Here is a 25,550-nt window from a genome sequence, read left to right as displayed (position 1 = left end):
GCCTTGAAGCATTTCTCTGTCCTTACAGGAAAGATACAGAGATAACACCAAACCAACCACCCACACTACAGAAGTCAGCATTTAGACTCCTGGACTCTTCTCTGAGGATGCTTTCAAAAAGCCGCATTTAGTCCAGTATTACTACTTAATGTGCTACGCAGTTCAGGCATTACTTATCAAAACTATTATAATGCAAAATAAACAAGTCTGTGGGAGACATTAAGATCTACAAGGCCAAGTGAGAAACTGGGTAAATTATCTTCCTGCTAACATGAAAGATGAGGAGTACTAAGCTGCGCTGCGCTATTCTCAACCAAAACACTCTGCAGAGACCCCAGGTGAGCCTCCAGTGTCCACCTCTGGGGACAGGCTGCCACTCTACACATTACTTTCAGCAGCTCATCTGCACATGCTGCTAATCGTTCACACAAATGCCTGTATTCATTTACAAGGTACAACCAAGCCAAATTTAAAGCCTTCCTTTCATTGCCCTGTTCCTCCCCATCAAAATACACAATGCAAGTTCAGCTGCCTGAAGTATTTTTTATTAAAATCTACCAGGCAGTATTAGGGACAAAAAAGTGGACAGAGCAGACAGAAGAAATTGGGAGTTAGTGCATAAATCAGTATTTGGAAGGACAACAAATTAAAATATGGCAGTTTGATTCAAATATCAACTGTTTAGAAGTAACCTCACATTAGTGCCAAAACCAGATCTGAAGATACTTTCAAGCTGATTTTCCATGCAGTCAACTTTACTGTGCCGTAGCACGAAGAGCCTGTCAACAGCGAGGAGGCATTTTAAAACAACAGATGATGTTACAGGGAGCTCATTAAAGCACTAAGGAAGCTCAGTGTACTAGACAGGTAGAGACTAGTTTTAAAAGGAGATTAAAGATGTGGCTTGGACTTCGCAGGCAAGGAGAGAGATTTAAATTCCAATAAGGTATTGCAAACAGGAAGCAGCATCCTTATAAACTTTATTATTACAGATGTTCAGGAGGAATGACGGTACAAAGTCTCCACACCACTGTCTGATAAATTTGTATTGAACTACCTCAAAAATACCTCTAGAAACCTGAACTTGTGTCTGTATTTTTCCTGAGGAAAGAAGAACATGCCTTCTCTCCACCACAACAGACATTTGAGACAGCAGCTACAACGATGCTCACGTGTACAGCTCTGCTTGTGCACAAACAGCTGCAGAGTACCAGCTGCTACAGGAAAGGGCAAAGCACTAGAAACTCAATGCCAAACAGTCCACGGCCTTGTCTAGATTTACAGCCTTTACAGAGAAAAGACTAGCAGGTACTGTAAGAGCAGCTAACTAGTTAAACACATGGCAGGACAGCTCAGAGCTCCCACTGAGCGTGTTGTCACATTAGGGCACAAGCAGCAATCAGAATTACTATGTCAAACAGGTTATTAAGAACCAGATGAATAATGACAGTGTGGGCAGCATTGTCATTTGAACCCTTCAAAACTAAATATGCATAAACTGTTGTTTCCTACTTCTTACTCAATTATAGGTCTGTTAAATCCTCAGTATTATAGCTTAAGAAATACCTTAGCATCCAAACACAGTAAGCCCTAAGCAAGAAGAGCAAACCAGCATTAAGTCACAGCAGAGGTTCCTCCTCCTACCCATCCTGGCCCCATAGCCAGAAAGTCTCATTTCTATCTTGAAAGGTTTATTTTGGAAGAAGCAACCTCTTAGACTCTTATTTCTCAAGTTAAGTGTCAACAGTTTAGGCAGGACACACTCATACCAATCAGCCACTTGGTTCTTTCAGTAAGTGTGGGACTGCATATGCAGGAAAATATCCCAGCCAGGAGCTTCTGGCCACTACTGAAATCCTGCACAAACACTTGTTATTTTTCCTAGTAGAAAACTCATAAAAGGACAATTTTGTACACTGTCAGTTGGGCTTTTAAGTGTTAATAATTTGTTGATAATCTGAAAACTGCATACATGCATGTTGTCCATCAGTACTTTTCTACTCTAGGAATAAAGAAACATAGCCAGGGTTTCCCTTCCTTTTTCATGCTGGTACTGGAGCAGTATCTTGGCAGCTATAGAACAGGGGGATGGCAGCAGAGAAAAATAACCTAAGCAAGTTAAATTAGCAACCTAGTTGCTTGTTTAGTGATAAAGATAGCCAAGCCAGCAATTTTCAACCAGACCTAGTGATAACCTGATCTACTATGTAGATTTTAAAACTACAGCTTCAGCAGCACATGTACCTCTACAGAGCATGTCATTAACATCCCACGTTTAACTTTTTGGGAGAGCAGAAGCAGCAAGCACTCACCATAGACCAGCCTAGTTACAGCTGAAAAATCACCTGCTGCCACCCTTCAGAGTATGCTGGTCCTTCAAGAGAGCTCTCATTTCTTCGATTTGCACACCACAAGCTGTACAGTAACTATCATTTTTGCAGCTTATTAGTAGCCACAAACCCCATACTGCATTTGTGGGCTGGGTTAACTTTGCAGGTTTAAGGGCACCTAGCAAGTCACAGCCTCATTGTACTGGACATTACACAAGAAGTTACACTACCTTGCCCTTAAAATATGCCAACAGCACTGACACTGCAAAAGAAGACAAGTTTCAAAATACACTCTTTTACTCTTGTTATGCAGAGATCAGTCTCATTTGAGTACTAGATTGCTTGCTGCTCTAGTCTGCAATATTTTCAGCTTGCCTCTTCCCAACAGGACATCAGTCTAAATAAGTATCAATGTATGAAAGCAGAGAAAGAAGAATCAGATGCTGAAACCAACACTGGACCACTAGCTACAAAGTCAGATCCAGGTGCTTAAAAAAAACCAAACACAAAACACACACTAAAAACCTTTGAGTTAATTTTGGCTTTGTAGCCCAGAGTACTTTCTTCTGCTGGTAAGATAGATGTCATGCTAGAAGCAAATATACTGACAGCTCTTCTGCAGATCCAATAAATTTTATGGCTTCAAAGTATTTCAAAACAAGTTATCTGGAAGACATCCACATAATCAACTATTGTTTAATGTTGTCCAGATAAGTCTTTTCAAGATAGGAAGCCTGCAGAGATACAAAGGTTGAACACAGCGGCTGTTTACAGCCTGCATTAGCAACAAGTGGGATGGCATTTCAGGCTTAACACTCCTCGTCTTCCTCAGAGGGAAAAATAATCGAGGAGTTTGATGCTGAGGAAATGACCTCAGGAGTATCCAAGCAATGACATAAGCAGCACAAGCTCCTTCGTGTTTGCTGCAATGCTGCCCAGCCTTTCAGGGTAATATGTCTGTGGACATCGGATTTCAGATTTCACACATGGCCATTTTACTGGCAGCAGCCATCAGAATTAAAACGCTGACATTCTCCTACCAGCGTGAGGGGGGTGGAATTTCTCAGCAAATCCAAAGCCAGGGTAACCCATCCTGTGCACTAGGATTTGTGTGCTGCAGAGCTTACATCCACTGTACAATGACTTATGCACTGGGCATTGCAGCCTGTATTGTAGGGGTTTTTTATGCTTCTGCTCTAATCTCCAAAATAAACATACAAGGCAGCAAACCTAATTATATCTAAGGTAACACACAGCTCATTTGCTTTTTTACTGTGAACAGTTAGCTTTAAACACAGCTAGTGCAATATCAGATTAAGGATCATGAACTGCATCACTAGTTCATTATTCTTACAGTTCAGTAGCTTAACACAAAAAGCCACAACAGCAAGATTTTTCATTTGCAAATTAAACACCGACTGATCTGACATTCTTGTACATGTTATGATAGGACATTAAAGTTGCTTCCCGTGTGAAATAATGTCTTTATAATCACAGTTTCATCCAAGAGACAACTGACTATAGCAAACTAATGAGAAAATTTCACTGGAAAAACCTAGGAATATGCAAAAAGTCAGTGACAAAGTGTAAGGGTGGATTTTAAAGTAATCTTCCTGTTAACACGGAAAGATTTTCTCCCATGAATATATGACCATGCACTGAGCACAGAACAGAAACTGTCTGAGGCTGCCTTCTTACCCCATGTAACACAAGTGTCCCCTAAAAAGATAAGAGCAGAAGTTTAAACAGGAAAAAAAAAAAAAAGGATCCTGCACTCTCCAGAAGAGATTAATAGCTACTTACAAGTACCATATCCTTTGATTTTCTAGACATAAGTGACACAATAAGTATTGCATGGGGGAGCATGACAAGTCTGGGGCTTGCAAAGTACATCTCAGGACCCAGTGCTGACCTAGGGACCCACCCTGGGAAACGCCAGGTCTAAACCCAGGGTTCTCCACGTGTTCCTTCCTTGTCAGTAGTGCTTGGTGACCTGCCCAACTGAAATGACAAGCAAGGAAATGCCTTGACATGTCCTGAACACTGAGCTCTGTGAGTTTAATACTGAACTTGAGGTTACATGCACGTATGTGTATGAGACTGACTCAGAGACTGAAATCCTGTACATGACCACTTTTACAGTTCAGATGATTGTCCTATTTTCCTCAAAAAAAAAAGTTAAATTGGGACACCTTATTTAGTCAGCTAGCACTGGGGCATTTGGCCCAAAGGCATGATAACTTGAATCCTCCACCTTCTGGGTGGGTGCCCTACCCTAAAGGGCATTAAGCACAGCTCTCTTCAGCTTTCCTCTTGGCATGGGGCCACTGCCCAGACAGGAATGCAAAAGCACAGGCCAGAAAACAAAAGAAGCCTGACTGCTCAGAGGACAGAGCTTGGAAAAAGCTGACAGGATTATAAATATTTCACACTGGAAAGTGAGCCGATAAACAGGAGCAATCCCTCGCTCCAGCTGAGCACCTTGGGCTACCAGAAACGCTTTCCCTCCCTGCTCGCTGGGTTTTGGCCCTACCCCACTATGCCCCAGGAGGCAAAAGTTTCAACAAGGGTAAGGAAGGATTCCTCAGTGTAAACTCACAGCCTGATGACTACCTTACACCCCTCAAAAACATGATATGGGCTTAGTCTCTTCAAGATGAAGAGGGAACTGAACACATCTCCAAACAGCAAGCCACGGCTGACCAGCACTTTTGGTTGAGAGCCACACAAACTTCACTCAAGCCAAAGCCCTGAGGAGGGCACAGTCATCCCCAGACAAGAAGTGTCAGAGCCCCTCCAAGACCCACTACAAAGCCGGGAACTTAAAATAAGTGGGGTGGCCCTTAATATCATTTTTCTGTACTGGAGTTGTTGACACTTCAGGCACCTCTGCACAATTTTAGTTCTTTACCCTACTTACCACAGATTGCTCTAAAACTGTGATAGAGTTACAAGGCAAGATCATATGGGATAAAAATATTGCAACAAAAGCATAGCAGGGATTATTTAAGAAGCCTGTACTATTCCTTCAGTAGAACTTTGACCTTGAACAACCAAACTCACCTAGAACAAATGCATCTGAGAAAGGAAGAACAAGGAATAAAAAAAAAATAAAATCACAAAGTGACAGCATCTCCAGCACACTAGCAAAGCTAAACAGACATCCAAAATGTGTGAACAACTACCATTCCTCCTTTATTATAGCCATTCGTAAGGAGAGCATAGTTGAACTGAAAGGGATCTGAGCTGAAGTTGAACTGAAAGGGATCTCAACTGAAGTTGAACTGAAACAGAATGGGATCCAGCAACACAACTCTCAAATTTGCACAAAAAGAGACACAGATGCTTTGTTTTCTTTGTGAATGTGAAACTTCCTACAAAATACTCCATACTTTGGGAAGGGGGCTATCAAGCACTCTTAAAAGCCTGCCATGCCAAGTGGGAACACAAACACAAGAGCTTTGAAGATATGCTTAAGAAAAGATCCAAGCTCAGGACTGACAGGAGTTCCCATTCACTGTTCAGCAGTGGAAGTGTTACCAACATAAAAGCGAAATGGGTCAGCACAAACAACAACATTTCGAAGGTTTGATCAAGAGTTAAACAATACAGGAGACACCTATATTTTGCTAATTACTGCTAAGGAACATTAAGGCCAGTTTAGCAGGAATTCAAAAGGCATTAGGCATTATATGGGTACTAAGAACATCCACAGTTACATTAGCTAGGATGAAACAGTTTATAAAAGGATTAAAGGAATACCAAGCCTTGTGGCATGAGTCAGACACTATGTCACAGATAAATAGTTCTTTCTGATTGTTTAGCTTAGCATAGAGCAGCAGAAACCATGTACATTGTTGAAGCAACTGTTAGCTAAATCACACCAAGGATCAGCCTACAAAAAACAAAAATCGAACTAGATTTCACTTGCTCAGGTCCAAGCTTCTCTAGTGAGCTTGTTCAACTGTATATTACATTTATCTTAGAATAAAAGCAACTCAGGCCAAACTTTAGCTGATTTATATTCACAAACACTTGCAACATAATAAACTGGAATGGAGACATTTAAGTCACAGAAGTTGACGTGACTCGCCCTCAAAGCCAGATCACAACTAAACACCCGGACCACCGCAATGAAACAAGTAAGCAATTCTCTGATCTCAGTAACCAGCCACATGAGGCTAGAGAAAAAAACCCAAAGGTATCTAACAACAGGTTTGCCTTATCCTATCCCAAAACAGATCAACCAGAGAATCAAGATCCTCCTTCAATCAGAAGAAGGTTTGTCACCGGTGGTAGGACAATTCACCCCTTCTAGAAGGTTCAACCACTCTGACCTCATACATCTGACTCCAAGGTTTTGGCCCACTGCAAGTCTGGCAGAATAATTAAAGATGTGCAGAAACCAAATATTTTTAGCAGTCTGCCTTCTTTGCATCTACAAAGAACAGCTTAATTTGCCATTAGCCCCATGAAATGGCAGAGGGATTCAGACAAAGGAGCTGTAATTACCAAGTCATCTCCAGCTGAAGTGTCAGCTACCACATGCTCTCTTCAGAAAACCCAGACTCCTCATGTGCCTAGTCTATAAAGCTCCCTATATTGAGCTTCATTTTGACAAGAGGGTGGTTTCAATTGTACCAAGCCTTTTTGCAACTTTTAGCTGTTAAAATAGTGAAAAATAGATAAAATAAAATAGCAGATGCAAACAGCAGAGCAGTCCGCTCTAAGCACAGAATTCACAGAGTTTACATCAGGAGATCCAGGTTTCATCCCATACTCTCTCACTTTTTAAATTAAATATTCTTCAGGCATAGTAGGAAATATTTGGGAAATGTACCACTCTACTTCCAGGGGTGTCAGAAGAAGTTTCAGAGGGCTTAAGAAGTCTGAAGCCCTGCATCTAAGATTAGGACTTACAGTGTAAGAACACCTTGAAGGGTCAGAGGGAGATGTGAGACAGGCTAAAAGCTTATAAGCCAGAGAGGGGGGAAAAGCCCAAATAAGTATTTTTGCCATTGCTCCTTCAGCAAAAGCTACTCACAAATAAAACACCCTACCATAAGTATCTGCATTACAGCAGGCACCGCATTTTTTTTACTTTAACATTTCAGTACTGCAGAAGCTGATGTCACTTGCTAAGGAAAATTTCCCTCTAATTTGGCAAGGCTTACAGAAGTCAAATCAACTATTAATTGTAACACTGGCTTACATTACTAGCAGAAAAAGTTAGAAGAGATTTTGCCTATGCTAAAAATGTGGCTAAGCAGAAATAGCTGGTCAAATGATTGAAGCTTTGAACGAAATCAGATGCCAAACTGGATCTGCATCACAGAAACATCAAGTCTGCCTAGGAACCTGACTACTACCAGTATAGTCAGGTAGCTTTCAAACACTCAGGTTAAAAAACAAAAACAAAGTGTATATAGTGATTGTTGCTGTAGCTGTGGGGTAGGATTTTCCCTAGAAAAAATCTGATAGGAAATTGATCCTGCCACCAGTTTTCACCACTTACTGCCCTTTGCAGCAAGAAGTAGCTTATGAGTTTAATGCCCATTTGGACAAAGTTTTTGACTACAACTTTTCTCAAGTTACTCCACAAAGAGCAGCTCAGAAATCAGCTATTAGATGAGAGGCAGGAAGAGCACACTTAGTGTTCTGTAACTTCTGTGAGCACCTGGTGTTCTGCTTAAGATTCAGAGCCTGGTGAAATACCTGTCACAGCTGGCAGCTACAAATAAGCTTGTGGCAGCAGGAAACAATTGGCTCAAATTCCTCATTTTACTCAGTCAGGCTTTCTCTGGGTTGTTTGGTTTTTGATTTTTTTTCTCCTTTTTGGTGCCAACATGAAAGAGAATAAAGTGCTCCATAGGGAAAGTCAAAGATTAAAACTTACCAGTTTTACCTACAGTACCACAAAACAGCACACAAAATCATGATTAGCAAAACACACATGGTAAGATGTCTCAATTTCTCACCACAACTGGCACTACAAAGACCCAAACCAATCCACAACACAGCTGCAGCTTCTACACTTTATCTCTGATGAGGAATACAATCCTCATGCTTCTACCTGCTTGCCTGCAGGGTTTACTTTGCATTAGCTTTTGCTGCAATATTAGTATGACTACACTGAACAGTGGGGCTGCAAAATGAAGCGCTCTGGTGGGAGCTGAACTCACACCACATTCATCAGCCCCTTTCTTGGGACCGAATATAACCTGGGAGGTCAGTGTTTCTGCCCAAGGATCTTGCTCTGTGCAGCAAGAAGATGGCCAGACACACTGTCATTGGAGGAGAAGAACCATCAGGGTTGCATCACTCGAGGATCCCAACAATGAAAACAGCAACTTCCCATTGTAGTTGAATCAATTCCCTGTATAAACCTCAAGCTGCTCACTGTTCCTGGTTCTTCTGTCAACCCCTCACCATTTCTCCATCTTAATATTTGCTAGCTATTTTCCTAGAGATATTTAAGTGACTGCAGTTGCCAAGACAACTGATTCATCAACACCAGCACCTCAGCTCATCTATCTTGGGCTTCCCTTCCATTCACCATGACTTCTAGGAAATCAGCTTCCAGAAACAGTCATTATGACATCTGGCTTTTTCTTGATTTTTTTTTTTTTTTTAAACTTTTAGTGGCCTTTGAGATCTTCTGTCCTAATGATCTCAAGGTCCTTTCATAGGACCAGATTTGTTTTAGTTATACCCTCAGAAGTGAGGTTTCCTGTAAAGTTGGAAGAAATCTGACAGCTTAAATTCTGGGGCACTGAGGTGAAGTGGAAGATGTGATCAGAGGTATACATCCAAACCAGGTTTATGCATGTCTGTGCTGTCGCTTTCAGTAACTCACTGAAGTCTCCTTCTATTTTGTTTTCTGTTACCAAGGGAAGCAGAGAGTGACTCAGTATTTCTTACATTACGTATCAAACTCAGCTAGGCCTTGAAATGCACAGCCCAATACGTGTCATCTTAAAAAAAAATCACAGAACTTCCACAAATAAATTAATAACCAGATAATCCCCACAGCTATATGCATGTTTTAACTAAGTGAGGCTTAAGCTGTCAGACTGTCCTGCTGTGGCAACCACAAAACCTGGTGGCAAATTCATCTGAGCTCTGCAAGCAGCGAAGTCCTAAGGAGATAGAATTCAGTTTCTAGGAGCTCCCCAACAGTAAAAGTAGGAAAATAAGATCCTGCATAGCACTCCTCTTCCCCCAGAGTCCACCTATGTTAGACTCAAAAAAGAAGGCATCACGACTTGAGCTTTGATCAGAATTTGCATCTGATAAAGTGTGGGTTAAGCCAAAAGAAACAGTTAAACCAGGCTTGGTTAAGTTCTACCGCCAAAACTACCACCATCTTTGAACTGTCAGCATTTGAAGCCATTCAAGAGCAGCTTCTCAAGTTTATGTCTTCATGATCCTCACTGCTGTGGCTTAGAGATTCACAGCTGCAACTGTACCAGCTTTGCATCCATCAGCGTGGATACTGGTAGCAGTCTAACCATGGCAACATGGGATTAAGCACAGGCCTAACCAACTGCAAAACCAACTTGTAAGCTGGGTCAGTTCACATCTACTGTTAAATATCGTGTTGTCGCTACCAGGCCACTACTGTGCTTGAGGCAGGTTGAACGTGCAGACATACTTAAAACACTATAAAATAATCTCGACAGTTTAGTACTGTGAACCTTGGTGGTTTGCCATGGTTGACACAGTGTCACTGGAGAAAGCTCGGAGTATTCCTTTCACTGTACCTACTAATATAAGGTTAACGAAACTAGAGCAGGAAAAGACTTTATATTCTGCCTGAAACTCAAACTCTACATGGCAACCACATCAAGTTGTGACCAAACATTATTTTAGCAAATAAGCATTATACAATAGCATTTATCAATGCCTTTATAATTAAATCAAAGAAGCCCCTGCCAGTTAGAAACACCAGCTTTCCTTATAAAAGGAAAGGTACCTGCAGGTCAGTTGTGCTGTAGTTTTCTATTTAAAGTGCTTGCTAAGTGTAGAATGTGGCTTTCTGCCCACATGTTTCAAGCTCAGTGTTGTGGCATAGCCTGGGTAATTGCACTTTGGGTGACAAGCACAAGAGAACTCGGAGGCATGTCGGTAATACACTTTAAACCTTGTCTGAACTTACTAGAGCCCAGCCTTGCCCTGCGAATGCGCTGGCTCCAGAAGGGCCATGCCAGGCTGCTTTCCCTGGCCATGCTATGGAGCTGCGAGCCTTGTCACACTTCCACATTTGACATCAAACCCCACATGCTCGTTTTGCTATGCTGAGAGGCTTTAGTTTGAACCTAATCTTCAAAGTACAGGAGAGAAGACCTGGGGTGGCTGTAGCAGAAGAGCACAGGAGCTGGAGGAATTAAGACAGTACAAGAAAGAAATCCCAGAGGTGGGAGGTAAAAAAGCTGGGTAGCTCCAAAATCAGTGCAGATCCCTCTGACATTTCAAACAGGCAGCCAAGGCATAGCTTTGCCTCATCCATCGAAACGTTTATCCAAGTTCTCCCCAATACACTTTTCTGAGAATTATTTGTGAAGCCTGCATAGCATCCATCTCCCCCAGCAAGCCTGTGTACCCAGGCCTTGACTTTATGGCTTTCTCTTCAACACCAGGAATGTCCTTCTCCTCCCCCAGGTTAAGTTACACAACCCCAGCTTTATTTTTTGCTCTTAGAGAATTGCTGCAGCTGCCTCACGGACAAAGTCTGTGCAGAGGAGTGTGACTTGTCAGTACATCAGGATCTGTGCTAGGAAACTGCTCAGGTTTTTATTTTTAAAAATCAAGAATAAGCAGAAGTTCTTATTCAAAAAATCTCTTTGCTTTTGTGCTTAAGCAGCCTGAAAGCTATTCACTTGACAATTTCTTCAGAAATTCCAAATTTAAATACTGTACTTGTAAACACACAAGTTGAGTTTGTTTTGGAAGAAAGCTTTCCCATGTGCTATTTATAAAAAGCAAACTACCTTCTACCTACAGATTTAGTCAAATATGCTATTATAAAATATACCTATCTTACATAAAAATGTTAATTTATCCAGGATCATGAATATGAACCCATTACAGATAGAAGACTTTTAGTCCCTGTCCTGTTCACTAAATTATACTGCCTCTTACTGTTGTCAAAGAACATTTTGGCCCTATCTTGCACTCACAGCTGTACAAAGCCCCCATACTTCTACATGACTCCCAATTACAGCCCTGTGTCCTTCGCACAAGCACCTCTCGCAGTCACCAACAGATCTAAACAATGCTTTGCATTGGCGCTCTCATCCTATTTGTGTAGCATCCACAGACTGTTCTCGACAAGTGCCACGCTTCATCCACACAAAGGGCCTAACAGATGATGAATTCTGGATTGTGCGTCCCTTTCACCCAGTCTAACACCAGATCATAACAATCCACATTCACAGTAAATGTGACACAGCAATAGCTTTACCAAACAAAACTCAACTAAACACGTACCAAAGAAAGCTTGTTGGCTGCTACCTAGTAGAAGACAGTATCTGGTTGACCATATGAGCATCTAGTAACAGACACAAACCTTTCTTGGAAGGAAGAAGCTGATTTCCCATAATTCTCTTATTTCAAGTTGACATAATCTTGTTATTAATCTGCAAACTAAGATCCAAATTCAATGCACCAACAAAGCATTAATAGTAGGCTTTAGGCTCAGCCTAAATTTTGTCATCCTCAGTTTTTCTACATGACTACACATGCACAAGTTATGTATCACACAGCAGTCTAACAACACTGAAGTCCCTTCCAAGCAGAGGAACTCTCCTCCATGTCATCATCCTGTTCTGCCATAACACACCACCTTCACAATTTTACTTCTAATAAAAATATTTGCAATAGATCTTACATTACAACAATGCAAAAAAAATGCTATTCTTACAGCATTTGTTCCAGGAAACATACTGTATCTATTCTTCTTTGTAGAGTACAGAAGTCACTGCTCTATACTTAACAAAAGGCAAGAAAAAATGACAAAACTTATATGCCCAGCCATGAACTAATGCATGCTGAACAAAACAGCTAAGAGATCACAAATAAATTGGTGCATAAAAGAGTTAAAGGTACAGAACTTATTCAGGCCCTCAAGAGTTTCTTTCTGTCCACTAAGTTCCATTCCAGAGCTTTGCTACATTTGCCAAAGTATAACTCACAGGCTCTCCCTAGCATCACCAGCAAGCTTACTTTTGTTTTAATAGCAGAAACTAGCCATCTTCAACATGTTGGTTAGGAGGAGGCAAGTCAAAAATACTTCACTGCTCTCTTGCAGACAGATGAAAGCCATCCACATGTTCAGCAAAGCTGATAGCTGCAGAGGGAAAGATGAAACAGAACAAGGATGAGACACCAGGAGCTCTGATCAGGTCACACATGGTGACCTTACGTCAGCCCTCAGTCATGCCCTAAAGTACAGTCAGTCCAGTATGGAAAGAGAAGGAAGAGACACCCAAAACAGGATTGGATCCCCAGAGACCCCAACACAGATGAAAGAGGCCTGGTAGCATGACAGTGACAGGTCTTTTGCAGCCAAGCATACTAGAGCAATCCTCCATTCCTCTGCTGTTGCACAGAGCCGATCCTACAGTACGCGGCATTGACTACCCAGACACAAGTCAAGATCTCAAGTATGGTGCACGTGCTGAAAATTGCTGAAGACGTCCCCATGTGACATTTCACTGCACCCCCATGAGTCCTGGGAACAGGCAACATCATGCTTTGGGATGGTTACTCACTGCCCTTACCCCAACCTGACCTGATCCACCACTTCACAACACACCTACCACTCTCAGCAGGAAGCTCCCCAGCCAAGGTGAGCAGCACATTCCTACAGCCAGCCTAGCTGTGGTCTCCATGGACATTACCATCCAGCAGTATCACTTCTCACAGCTTTTGTTCGTTGCCAGCATGTTACTTCATTGTCTCCTGCAGGCAAAATACAGTCCCTGGATGAAGAGCCCAAGCATAAGCACATCACTCACACCAGAGATATGAACCAAAGCGAACAACAAAATACTGAGTAGGTATGGGATAAGCCTGCAAATTGGATGAAAATTAACAATGGTTTGTCCAAGTTGAACAGTAAGCATGCTGCTTCCAATACGCGAAGTCAGTATCACCTCTAACAGCACAAGAAGCCAGACATTCCATAACATCCAGAAGAAAGTGGCTGAGACCAGCAGCCTTCTTACCCCATCCCTCCTTACTAGCTGCCAATACAACTATGATCTCATTCCAGCTGGAGAACAGCCATGGATGATATGGGTTCAAGACCACGAACGTGGCTATTATTGCCATTTAAAACGTTACCTCCAGAGTGACATGCCACAATGACCCTGTTGAGGCTAGTTTTTAGCTCCTAATGAGTCTGTCCGTAATCTGATGGTCAAAACAAACTTCACTATTAACAAACTTTCAAAAATAAAGCCCACCAATTCTGGAATATAGAAGCCTAAATGTTCACAGCCCCAGTGAAGTCTACCCCATCTATCCAGCTTCCCTCAGTAATGCCCCTATTGCTGTATTTCAGGCCAAAGACAGACAAGCTTGTTCCACACAAATGAAAGACTGCTACCAGCAGGGGAAAAAAAAAAAAAGTTAAATTTCACAGAAAGTATATTAGTCAAATTTTGAAGCACATAAGCTTTCAGGTTTCTGGCAGACACTGAGAAATGGAAATCATTCCATATGTTGGTCTCAAAACCTTATTTTTATCTGCTCCAATGGAGATCATACAGCAATATAAAATGCCTAGCTTCATTTAAAATACTTTTTTTAAAAAAAGAATAAAGTTAAAACAGGTCCTCTATAGAGAATTGTATAAATATGACAGAGGTTGTCTCAAGAATCAGCCACTTGACGCTTACAGAATTATACCAGAGAAGTTACCATTATTCACTGAATTAGAACACTAAGTTTTCAACAAGACTTGAGCCTCAATGCCTTTTGTTTCTTAGTATTCTGAGTAACATGGTCACAGCAAAATAAAGTTATGCAGAGATCCCACTAATGTGGCAATATCATTAAGAACAGACAAGGCCTTTTCTTTCCACCTTCACCAAAAAGTGCCACACACCTTCATCTGAAGTATTTGGGTATGGGTATTCTGTTACCACATGAATCACAAATTAGAAGGTATTTAGATAATTGCTACAAGACACTTAGAAGGTACAGAAGAGACATCAGCCTCTCATGTTATACCGCTTAATGCGCCACTGAAAGGCATTCTGCTACTAAGTGTGGGTACGGTTACTGTTCTGCAAGATAAGTCATCATGAGCACCGAGATGAAATTCAGGTTTTTTCAATGCATTATAAACACTCCATTCTTTTAATAAAGGTGAGTGCTTTTAGAGACACTTATTCTAGCCAAGATAAGAAACACTTGCACACCAGTGTAGTTTACATCCATGAATTAGAGGCTTCTCCAAGCAGACTTTACATGCAAGAACAAATGCGTCTTCACAAAATGTATTGTAAGTCAAAGCTACTCCATTGCATGGCTTTTGTGTTGACAAGGCCAAAGAGGGTGCTGCAAAGAGAATATTATTTCAGCCTTTGCCTAGGTCTGCCAGCAAAAGGCTTCTAGCTGCAGAGGTGTCTGAGTAACTTAAAAAGAGATTTTTTTGCACAATGGACAAGTGTCTATCGCACAAGAATTGACCGAAGTGGCACAAGTGGCTAAACACTGGCCCTTACACTGTTCCAATACTCTAGCAAAGGGTTTTACTTCTTAATCCCTCCAAATATTTTGCTACAATGAACACTAAAAGATATTTTAATTACTTCAACTGGGATACATGTCTTAACCTGGGGAAGAGTCACATCTATTGCCAACATGTCCCTACTGCTATCAACTTGAGTTTCATCTCTCAATCTAAAGCCCTTTACCCAAATTTCTGAATTACTTGTAGAACTTTAAGACAACAAAACAGACCAATAGGAATACATCATGTCATGCTTTAGTACTAAAACCTTTAATAGTAAGACACAACCTGCCTGCCAGGCAGCCTTCTCTGTTAATCACAAATAACATGATATCCTAAAGTGTCACCCACTTAAAACAGCCCCTTTACATTCCCCTTTTCTCCAGAGGATAGCCTCAATTAGAAAAAACAAACAAACAAAACACACACAAACAAACAAAAAATACAAAAACAAGAAAAAACCCACAACAAAAACAACCAAACAACAAGGAAATCTTGGTCACATTTCTTCAAGTCAAGTAAGATTCCAAAATATCCTACATGTACCACAATTCAGCAGGTTTTTCATTTTCATCCTATTTGTAAGTCACTTTGGGCAAATTTTTGCATTAAGTATTTCAGAAAACATGAAGACGGGCAATCAATCAATTTGGCTCATCTTGGCTACTAGTGCTTCAGGGCATGGTACACAATGCCAAAGTTATGACTATTAAACTAGCTTTGTGAGATGAAACATTCTCAGTAAGTCACTACCACAAGCATTTACTAAGATTAACTGTAATTCCTCTAAGTCATAATGCCAGATGAAACATTAAGGTTTTAAAAATAAAGTAGCACTCTAGCAATACCAAGTTAGTTTTGTGCATGTGCATATGTGTGTGCACACATCTGGTCACACAGCCCAAATTATAAGAGGACCTGTATATCATGAGTCACATAACCTCTAGTCCATCTACACTGTAATCTACCTGTAACTCACCTACATATCCAACTTTAACTCAGTTACACTTAAGTCCAACAAAACCTCCACCATTTAGTCCATACTATTTATTACTATGAATACCTGATGATGGCAATAAGCTACACAGCCAAAGAGATAAGGTTTTGCAAGCATTTGTCTAGCATTTCCTACCCTCTATTTTATATGCAAAATAAGCATCATGCAGTAGACCTAAAGTGCTATTAAAGACAAGACACCTAGTATGAACATATCACTATGTAAAATAGCAGGCAGCATAAACATGAGTTCAGAAACAGCAAGGTAAAAACAAGTTTGAGCTTTTGAGAAGTTACAGATGTGGTCCCACACTTGGACACTGGCATAACACCATTGCAATACTGGAGATCTTAAGGACTTACACCATAAAAAAAAAAGAAAGAACACCTGTCTAACACTATAGTCAAAAACTTCCACTAATTTCTATAATATGAACCAGATCTAGAGCTATCTACACACTTTTTGTTACCTTCTCTTCAACACATGGGCAAGAAAGTTCAAGAGGCACAGTTCTTTGCATTGCTATCCAAGAAAAAGATTCATGTTGTATTCTACCTTACCCAGGGATCACTCTGTACAAACTCATGGAAATAGAGCTGAACAATGGAAAAAGTTCTGCAAACTGACCAGTGCTCAGCCTTTCCAAATGGAAATCTTTCCATTTTTATTCTAATAAAAAGAATACTACATCTCTCCTCTTGCCATACAACAGGACCCAATTGCATGTGATCTTGTCTTTTCAGGCAGTATCAGAACTGGAAATCACCTTTTGTGCTTCTTAGTACATGCAATAACCCTACCTGGATCAGAGGAGCCCTGGGGAAAGGACAGGGCGCTGGATACCATCATCTTTACGTTGCCCATTGCCTCCTGAGGATAGACTGCTGTCCCAAACAAGCTACAGGCTGGGTGAGTTGTCTGGGGGGTTCTGTGGGACCAACAGATACAGCCTTCAAAAAAAGTTACATGCAACAGCAGCATGAGGGTCAATCAGGTATTCCTCAGACCTGAGAGTTCAAGATCATAACTGTGCTTGTGATCAGAGAACCAACATCAGAAGCAGCTGCTTGCCTCCCTGCCTACAGACAGCTTAGGGGCTCTTTGGCTTTGGAGATAACCTGCTCTGAGCAGGAGCTCTTCAGAGCCGGAGCAAGCAACTCCAGGCTCTATTCACCCACAGTTCCGTATCCCTCGGCTGCATCAAACCTTTGCTCATTAGCACCAACGATACCTAAAGGCAACAAAAACCAGAAGATTAAGTACAGTGAGAGATCTGTAGCACCCTGCAACGCGGAGGCCTGCAGAAGGCAGCTTTTGTGCTGAGAGCACCAGACATTTTTTTTCCTTGGCACCAAGGAATATTTTTGTGGAGCTGAATGTTCTACCAGTTACATAATTATAAGTGCCTAAGGAACTTCTATTTGGTTAATTTTAAGCTTTCTGGGAAGTGGCCTATAATACCAAACTTTTAAACATGGTGCTCACTCTTGCCATCAGTTACCAGTAAGTTCCAGATCAATTTCCTGCTCTGAAACAGAATTATTCCTACATATGGCAAATTGCTTTGAAATCAAACCACTTGGAAGAAGCTGAGATCCAACAACACAAAACTCTAAACAGCACACAATTAATGAGTTACAAAAAGCAAGGAAAAATGCCTTGACAAGTATTTAGCCCCCACATTACTTGAGAAAACTAAGCATAATGCTTGGGGTTTTTTCCCCCTTCGACTTATGTGTCAAGACTTGCTCCTTCAAGTAGCAAAAATACCTTATGAAATAAGTTCCCTTAAGAACTATCAAGTAGCAACTCTAACAACACAGTTTTTATTGTTTCCTTTCATCTTAGGTGTATTCATTTTCATCTACCCAGCCTAAATCACCTCTGAAGGAGCTTTTAATATTGACTCTTGCTCTACATTAAACCTGTTTCTTCACACAGCATACATGGTCAAACCATGCTTCTGCGCAGTACTACGTGTTTAATAATGAAGTTCACATTTTTACAATTTTTCACTTGCACCCTCCCCGAAAGGTTGGCTCCCAGCACAAGAATACCATTCAACTATAAAAATGAGAAGAATTTCCTTTTTTAGTGACTGTGATTCTAAGATGTAATTGCATCAAACACGCAGAGCTTTAAGTAAGTCATCAGGAAATACTTTCTAGTAGTTCTGCAAGTATCCCAAAAACATTGCTTGACCAAAGCATTGGGCAGAGGTTTATCAACTTCCAGTCTCTCAAAGCCCAAGCACCAAGCTAAGACACTGGATTTCAAGGCAGACAGAGAGATCAACCAGTGGTCAACTGAGATGGTGAAAGTTTCACCATACACAACCCTCAGCCATTGAAATCTACCCCAACTGGAATATATCATCACCAGATTACAGCTGAATAACCTTTGTTGTGGTGGTCCCCTTTCAAGTATCAGTTATCAAAATAAAAGGTGAAGAAGTTCTCCTGCCATGTAGCAAAGAACCCTCTCATCTGAACAAAAGATGCCTACAGCATAAAGTTGGCATTGAAGAACTGCTCACAGGTCTTTCTGCAGCCTACAGCCCAGCCTGGTTCTCTACTGCTCAGGCACTGCCTGAAAAGTCACAAAAACACATTCTCGTAATTTCCAGAGCAACTCAGAACTACCACATAGCCCAGTGGAGCCTGATCTAAGGACCTGTCCTACCACACCAAGTCCTTCCTGGCTGACCTAAAAAAGCTACAGGCACTGTCTATGACGTGGACATGAAGCATTTCATTCTGATAAAAATCTTCCCTTTATCACTCAAAAAAGCTCAATAACTGAACCAGCTGTGAGCAAATCAACATCTTAGACACAGAAGGTCTACCCACTTTTCATCCTTGAACTCAGAATGAGGCAGAGACCAAAAATCAAGTGTACCTACTGTGATCAAATACCTGTAGCCCAACACAACTGATTCTGCCAGAAACATCATACCAGCAACTTCTTGCTGACAGCAGCTGAGGGACAGGCATTTGCTCTTATTACTGGACCCCTTTGGAGGACTTAACATCCTGACCCTGAGCTGTGTTTGCCTTTCCAGCAAGGAATGAGGCAACCAGTGTATGGAATAGCTCAACTCTATCCTTAAGGGTGGTAATCTAGAACTTTGGCAGAGTTGTCCAAAACATGACATAGCTATTCAGTATGACCAGGAATAAAGGCAAAGGCTGATATAACCTCCACTGCATGTTCAGCTGACCGCACAGGGGGATCCTGCGGTTCAGGACTGCTCCTGTCCCTTGCTGACACAAGCTGCTCTTCACACGGTGGCTGCTTCTGAAGGCTGCTGCCCTTTCCACCCAGCTGGGACGTCCTAAACCATGAACCACTAGAGCAGATCTCAGCATGCTATATTAGTTGATAAAAAGTGCTTAGAGGCTGTGCTTGAATTTTTAAGAAGTCCTTGACTTCATTATAGCCAGCACCAAGGTATCAATAACCTACCATTTAAACAAACAGTCAGGGGGACTTGTTTCAGTTTATCAAGTGTTAGAATTACAGGATTAGCAACTGAAACCAGAATCTGTTGAAATGTTGAAGCAGGTTTTAACAGCAGTAGCTCCTGTCAAGGAGGTACATTTCAGTTTATTCAGCTAGTTTGATGGCCCAGAGAGAAAGGTCATATTTCTCCAAGGATAAACAAGGTGTGAAAAGCTGATGTTACCAGCTCCAAGAGCTCCATGAGCACAAATCAAGCATTTGCACTCCCAATCAACCATCACTAACACTTACTTTATTGAGGTCACATTAAACACAGATTTTCCTCAAATTATTTATACTTGATCTTAACTAGAAGCCTTTGTACTTTCCATCCAGTTCCTACCCTCAAACCACACCTCAAGTGGAAGAAAATTCCCAAACTCTCATCCTCACAAAGTTTAAGGAAGTTACATCCTGTAATTGCATATTTCTAGTCCTGCTTACCTCATCTTAGGAAACTAAAAATACAAATCAAGATGAAGCTAGATATTTCAGCAAGCCAAGAAATCTGAAAAATAAACCAGATGCTGATCTGAACTAGTGCTCACCTCGCATATACTATGAATATATCACAGAAGTCACCCCACCAAACAAAGTTCAGCATATTAATCTTACCTCTAAACAACTCAGTGAGCCAAGCCTAACACATGTACAGGTTTGCCTGAAAGCAAAGAAACATCACTTCTCAGGACAGCAGGACTCCTTCTCCCTACAGACAAAACGAGGGTTTAAGACCACTTCTTCAGTGGCTCAGAAGTTCGGATGCATAAGCAAAGATCACACGCTACCAAAACAAAAAACTTCACAGAGGAAATGACATACAGACTCCAGGCACACCGCTTGAAGGAAATCCCTCTGTTGTGGAAGGGTGAAGGCTCCATGAGACCTTAGTCTCCCACTCTCAAAATAAGTATCACGGCATCAGTCAGAAGAATTTAGAAGAAAAGCACAACAGCCCAAGCACATCAAATACCAAAAAAGATCGCACATCCATAATAGTGATGTAAGGCAACTGGCCATCTTGCCTAAATCTGCACCTGTTAACGCACATTCCCAGATTATTTCACAGGCTGCTTGAGCTTCTTTCCAGGAACAACTACAAACATATAGTCCAGAGAGCTCCCCAACCAAACAAAAATATTTTGATCCATTGTGATTTCTTCAAAAAAAATGCATGAGTAATGTAAGTGCAGGAAGAGGATGCCAGACCATTTGGATGTAAAAATGACCCAGTCACCAACCCAAGACTAGAGTGACTTCCTGAATAAGTAATAATGGAGGTGAGTCTAAGAATATACCTATCACACCTACATGAGTAAGCCAGCCAACTCATTACAAAAGGCAAGCCTTGTGCCAAAGCCTTCCCTTCCTCCAAAACAATGAGGCCAAACTGAATGTGAATCAAATCTATTATTCTCCAAGCTACAGGTTATTTTGTCTTTTGTGGAACGAAGATCTTAAACCTTGACCCTGAGAGGCCGAGAAGCACTGAGGATGCATGTTAGCCAAACACAGAGATGATCCAAAATTTTTTTTCAGTTTGACATAAGCCAAAGGGCATGAAATGGGGGATGAAGAAGCTGCAACTAAAATGGTTAACTCCTGGGAGAAGGGAGCTGATGGGGTCAATATTTTGCCAGAGACCAAGCGGATATCAAGTGGGTACACCCAATGCAATGTGTCTTCTGCAGGCACCAAGGTTTTTAATGGTTTCTTTTAAGAACAGCATGCAATTCCTCCTCCAGTTGTTTTGAGAATTTAAGTCTGCTCCCTCCAGTTCCTTCCTGGGACAGCAGTGCCAGATTTCTTGCTTACTGCATTTACAAGAGGGGAAATAACAACCGCAAAAGTTTTTTTTGATCAACAGGAAAGCTGAGAGGGGAATTGAAAGCATTTATCTACCTTGACCAATTAAGTATTGCTGTAGCCCTTCGAAAGCTGCCCTCCAGAAAGTCTGGAGAGGAAGAAGAGGATAAAAGCGGAGAAAAAAAAATAAAATTCAAACAGTCCTGAAGCACCATGAAGTTTTGAGGAAAACACAGCCTTTATCCTGAATTAGTCGTTTTGCACGGGACACCCCTGCACGATGCGTGAAGCCATCGAGGAGTGGTTGGGAAGCCCCTTCCTTCAAAGCAAAGTGCACAGGCCAGAGCCAAGCGGACAGCGTGGGGTGCAGGGCAGAACCCGCACCCTGCGGTGAGGCACCTGCCTTTTTACGGGATTAGACCAGGACAACGACAGCACCGAGGCGGCTGCGGCGCGGGCCCCTCTCCCCCGGCCGCCCCCGGGGAGCTCCCGCAGGCCCCAGCCCGCCCGGCCCCCGCCGCCGGCAGCGGGAGGGGAAGCGCAGCACCTCCGGGCGCCGAAGCTCCCCGTCCCCTCCGCGCTGCCGCGGGGGACGCGAGCGTCTGACCGCGGCCCCGGGCCCGCCGCCCCACCGGGGCCCCTCCGAGCCCGACAAAGAGGCCCGGTCCGCGGCCAAGGGGGGCGGCGCAGGCCCCAGCGGCGGCTCCTCGGGACCACGGCGGCGGCGGGAGGCCCGGCCCGCCCGCAGGGCCGTACCTTGAAGTACCCGCCCTCGTAGAGGGTGTTGGGGGGCCCGAAGATCGCCACCTCCCAGTTGTAGAGGTCGGACTCGTCGACCAGGGTGATGCGGAAGCCCTCCACCGGCTCCTCCTGCAGCGACTTCAGCTCCAGCATCAGCGCCTTCTGCGAGCTGCTCATCTGCTGCTGGGCCATGGCGCGGCGCGGCCCCCGCCGCCGCCCCGCGCTCCCGCCGCCGCTGCCGCCGCTGCCGCCGCGCTGCCCCGCGGGCCCCCGCCCCTCCCCGCGCTCACGGCCGCCGCCGCCGCCGCCACTTCCTTTTGTGACGGCGCCCGCTCAGCGGCTGACCTCAGCGCGCCGGCCCCGCCCCGCCGCACGGCGAGCCCCGCCCCGCCGCACGGCGAGCCCCGCCCCCTACCGGCGCGCTTAAAGGGGCAGCGCTCCCCCACCGCAGCGGAGGGAGTGGGTGTCCTGGGTCCGCGTCTCCCCTCCGGGTCCGCATCTCCCCTCCGGGTCCGCATCTCCCCTCCGGGTCCGCATCTCCCCTCCGGGTCCGCATCTCCCCTCCGGGTCCGCATCTCCCCTCCGGGTCCGCATCTCCCCTCCGGTGAATTCCCCTCCGGGAAGGCCCGGCCACACGGCGGCTGGCGGGGGGAAGCTATGGGACGGGACGGGGTGGGGTGGGCGGCGCGGGCGGCGCCGCGCGGGTGTCACGCGTGGGTAGGGAGGGGCACGACCGGGCCGCGCTGCTGAGCGAACAGACACCCATGGACAAAAAAAAAAAACACCAACAAACAGACATTTTTGTTCAAGGGATGGTTTTTGAGGAGCAACCTTGCGTGACCCAGGGTCCCCTAAAAATCCTGCAGCAAGCCACAAGCTGCAATAGGAGAGGAACAGGCAGTTTCCCCCCTCCCACGGGTGTCACTTTCACGTGGCTCCACGGATGTGTGAGGTGCTACAGGTAGAAGAGGCAGTTTCCATCCTTCCTTCCATTCTCTGCACCGGGTAAGGGAGAAAAACATTTGCAGAGGTGGTGAGGTACATCGACTCACGAACATGAGCAAGCACCTCTTCCTTAGAAAGTCTTCAATGAACAGTATAAATTTCATTCATTATAAAAATAAAGAAAAATAACAAAGCAGCTATCCAGGAGGAGGACAAACAGCACAGCACAACCCAGATAATGCAAATCTTGTGTTTCACTTCTGCAAACGTTGATGGATGCACCTGCCTGTCAGCACACAGGACCACCCAGCTGTGTGAGAAATACCCAGGATGGATGTAGTTGCAAACTGGGCATTTTATCTCAGCCAGGAGAGGAGGAATAATGAGGATGAACAGCCCTGACAGAATAGCTGAGATGTATTCCTTGATAAAGAGTTGATTTCTAACAGGTATAATTTAAATAACTAATAAAATATTATGAGTTCTAAATCAATTGCAGTTGTTGCCCAAAAATGTCAGAGTTATTTGAAGGAAATCTCTCTTGCCTGTGGACTTGCAGTCAAAAATTGTGAATTAATAAAAGTGAAAATCATGTAATGCCTTAATATAAATCTGTGGCATTGCATTACATCAAGTCCAGGGATTAAATGGAAAAAGACCCTCAGATTGTGCTGTATAAAGAGGGATTGAGGAGTGTTCACTTTAGGGATTAATTAAATTAACAAAGTGATCAAAGACAGCCAGAACAAGGGGAGAGTCAATAGAGACTGTCCAGAAAAGAGGAACCAATAACGGGGAATACTTATTTCATTAGACTATTGCAGGATATTACTCCATCCAAAAACATGTTGATGCTCACAGAGGCAGGACGTTTATTTGGACAGTAACAAGAGTACCAGAGTTACCACGTAGAAAGGAATGGGATTCATTGGACACCTCATGTTTGAGATATCTTAACCCAGTTCTGCTTGGCATTTCTTTCATCCTTATGCACGTGGGAGGGCTTATTCTACCTCATAGAGGCCCCAGCTCCTTGAACAAACAGGCTGGGTGATGTGCCCCATCACCCCTACATCCTTATGTAGCTTTAACCCTCTCCCTTGTCCCCATCACCTCTCACTGCTGTCCCATCCTGATGACAGCACCAGAGGCACAGGTGACCATTAGACCTGTCTCCTGCCTTTTCCAGAGACATGGATTTTCTCAAAGACACAGGACTGACAGCGAGGACTCCCTGTGTTAGTGGGAGCTGGGGCAGCCTGCGCTGCAGATGGACCTTGCATTGTCTGCTTGGTACTGGGCAGCCACAGCTCCTTCTCCAGACCCTCACTCAGGGAGGAGAGCAGGAGGCAAACGGTTTTGCCCGAGCATCAGTTGTTAGCAGAACTAATTTGCTGTTGGCTCAGCAGTGATCATGGCATCCTCCTGCTCACCCCTGCGACTGCTCCGCTCGTTCTCCTCCTGCCTCTTGGGCTCTCCCCAAGGAGGTCCCTATCACCTCCTCCATGGATGATCCAGAACCAGCACTGGTACCCAGTCCAGGGCTTGCAACAGCCTCCAGGCTGTACTTGGTTGGACTTAATAATCTTAAAGGTTTTTTCCAGCCTAAATGATTCTATGATTCTAAATACTCCAGTTTGACATGTCAAGGTCACAAGCCCTTGCAAAATCCCACCTCACCCAGGAAACTGTCCCTGCGGAGACAGGCACAGATTTTCTTGTGAGCTGGGATGAGCTCTCATTCACTGCCACAGGGGTAATCTGGAGGAACATCCCTTGTCCATCCCTGGTTTGCCTGGCCGTGGTGTGAAAAGCACAGGTCAGCTGCCAACACTCACTCTGCACCACCCTGGAGTGAGCTCAGATTTGCAGAAAGCTGCTCAATTCTGCTCTCACGTCCTCAGCCTGGGGGCTGGAGGGCTGGATCACAAATGCTTGCATGGCCAAAATGCTGTTCGTTGGAGGAGTTCCTTGGCGGCCGGGCTGTACCATGTACCATGGGTGTGTTTTCCGGTGGGAATGGAGACCTGTATTCTTATTTATGTCTTGGGCTGACAGTTGTAATGTTTCATCAATACTGGATCAAGGTGACTGGCAGGACATGTGGGCGGGAGCCAAGCTCTGACTTTGGTGCCAGGCTTCCTGGGTGGCAGGTGCTTTCATCACCGTTGGGTTTGGCCAACCATCTCAGTACTGCAACATCTGGGCCACATCTGGGATGGTTCCAGACATGATCCTCTCAGCAGTGCTTCCTCTGCGAGGGAGAAAGCGCTTCGTCTCCACCCACCACATCTCACCCAGCCCTACGACACAGTCAGCAATGAGTCTTTGGCTTCATCCTTCTTCTTCCCAGTCCCAACAGCTTGATCCTAGCTGCCCATGCTTCATTATTGCTCTCTGCAAAACCAATTAGCCCCATTCACACCTCCATCCCCACCTCCCAAGAACCGAGGTTTAATGTCATGGCCAACATAATTCCCAAAGGATC

The 25,550-nt window shown here is 43.7% G+C and overlaps 1 protein-coding gene across 1 annotated transcript in view; it reads right to left on the bottom strand.

The window, feature by feature from the left end:
• The window catches only part of UBE2R2 (ubiquitin conjugating enzyme E2 R2), a 56,655-nt gene extending 34,296 nt beyond the window's left edge, over window positions 1–22,359 (bottom strand). Inside the window, exon 1 of the mRNA XM_065657416.1 lies at window positions 22,133–22,359. Coding sequence (XP_065513488.1) covers window positions 22,133–22,309 — 177 coding nt within the window. The 5' untranslated portion in view covers window positions 22,310–22,359. The remainder of the gene's footprint in view (window positions 1–22,132) is intronic.
• Between the last annotated feature and the right edge of the window lie 3,191 nt (window positions 22,360–25,550).

The sequence above is a fragment of the Caloenas nicobarica genome, chromosome Z (assembly GCF_036013445.1).
Source record: "Caloenas nicobarica isolate bCalNic1 chromosome Z, bCalNic1.hap1, whole genome shotgun sequence".
In the NCBI taxonomy this organism is placed as follows: domain Eukaryota; kingdom Metazoa; phylum Chordata; class Aves; order Columbiformes; family Columbidae; genus Caloenas; species Caloenas nicobarica.
Note: the sequence above shows the minus strand (reverse complement) of the source record. Positions and strands in the feature narration are given on the sequence as shown.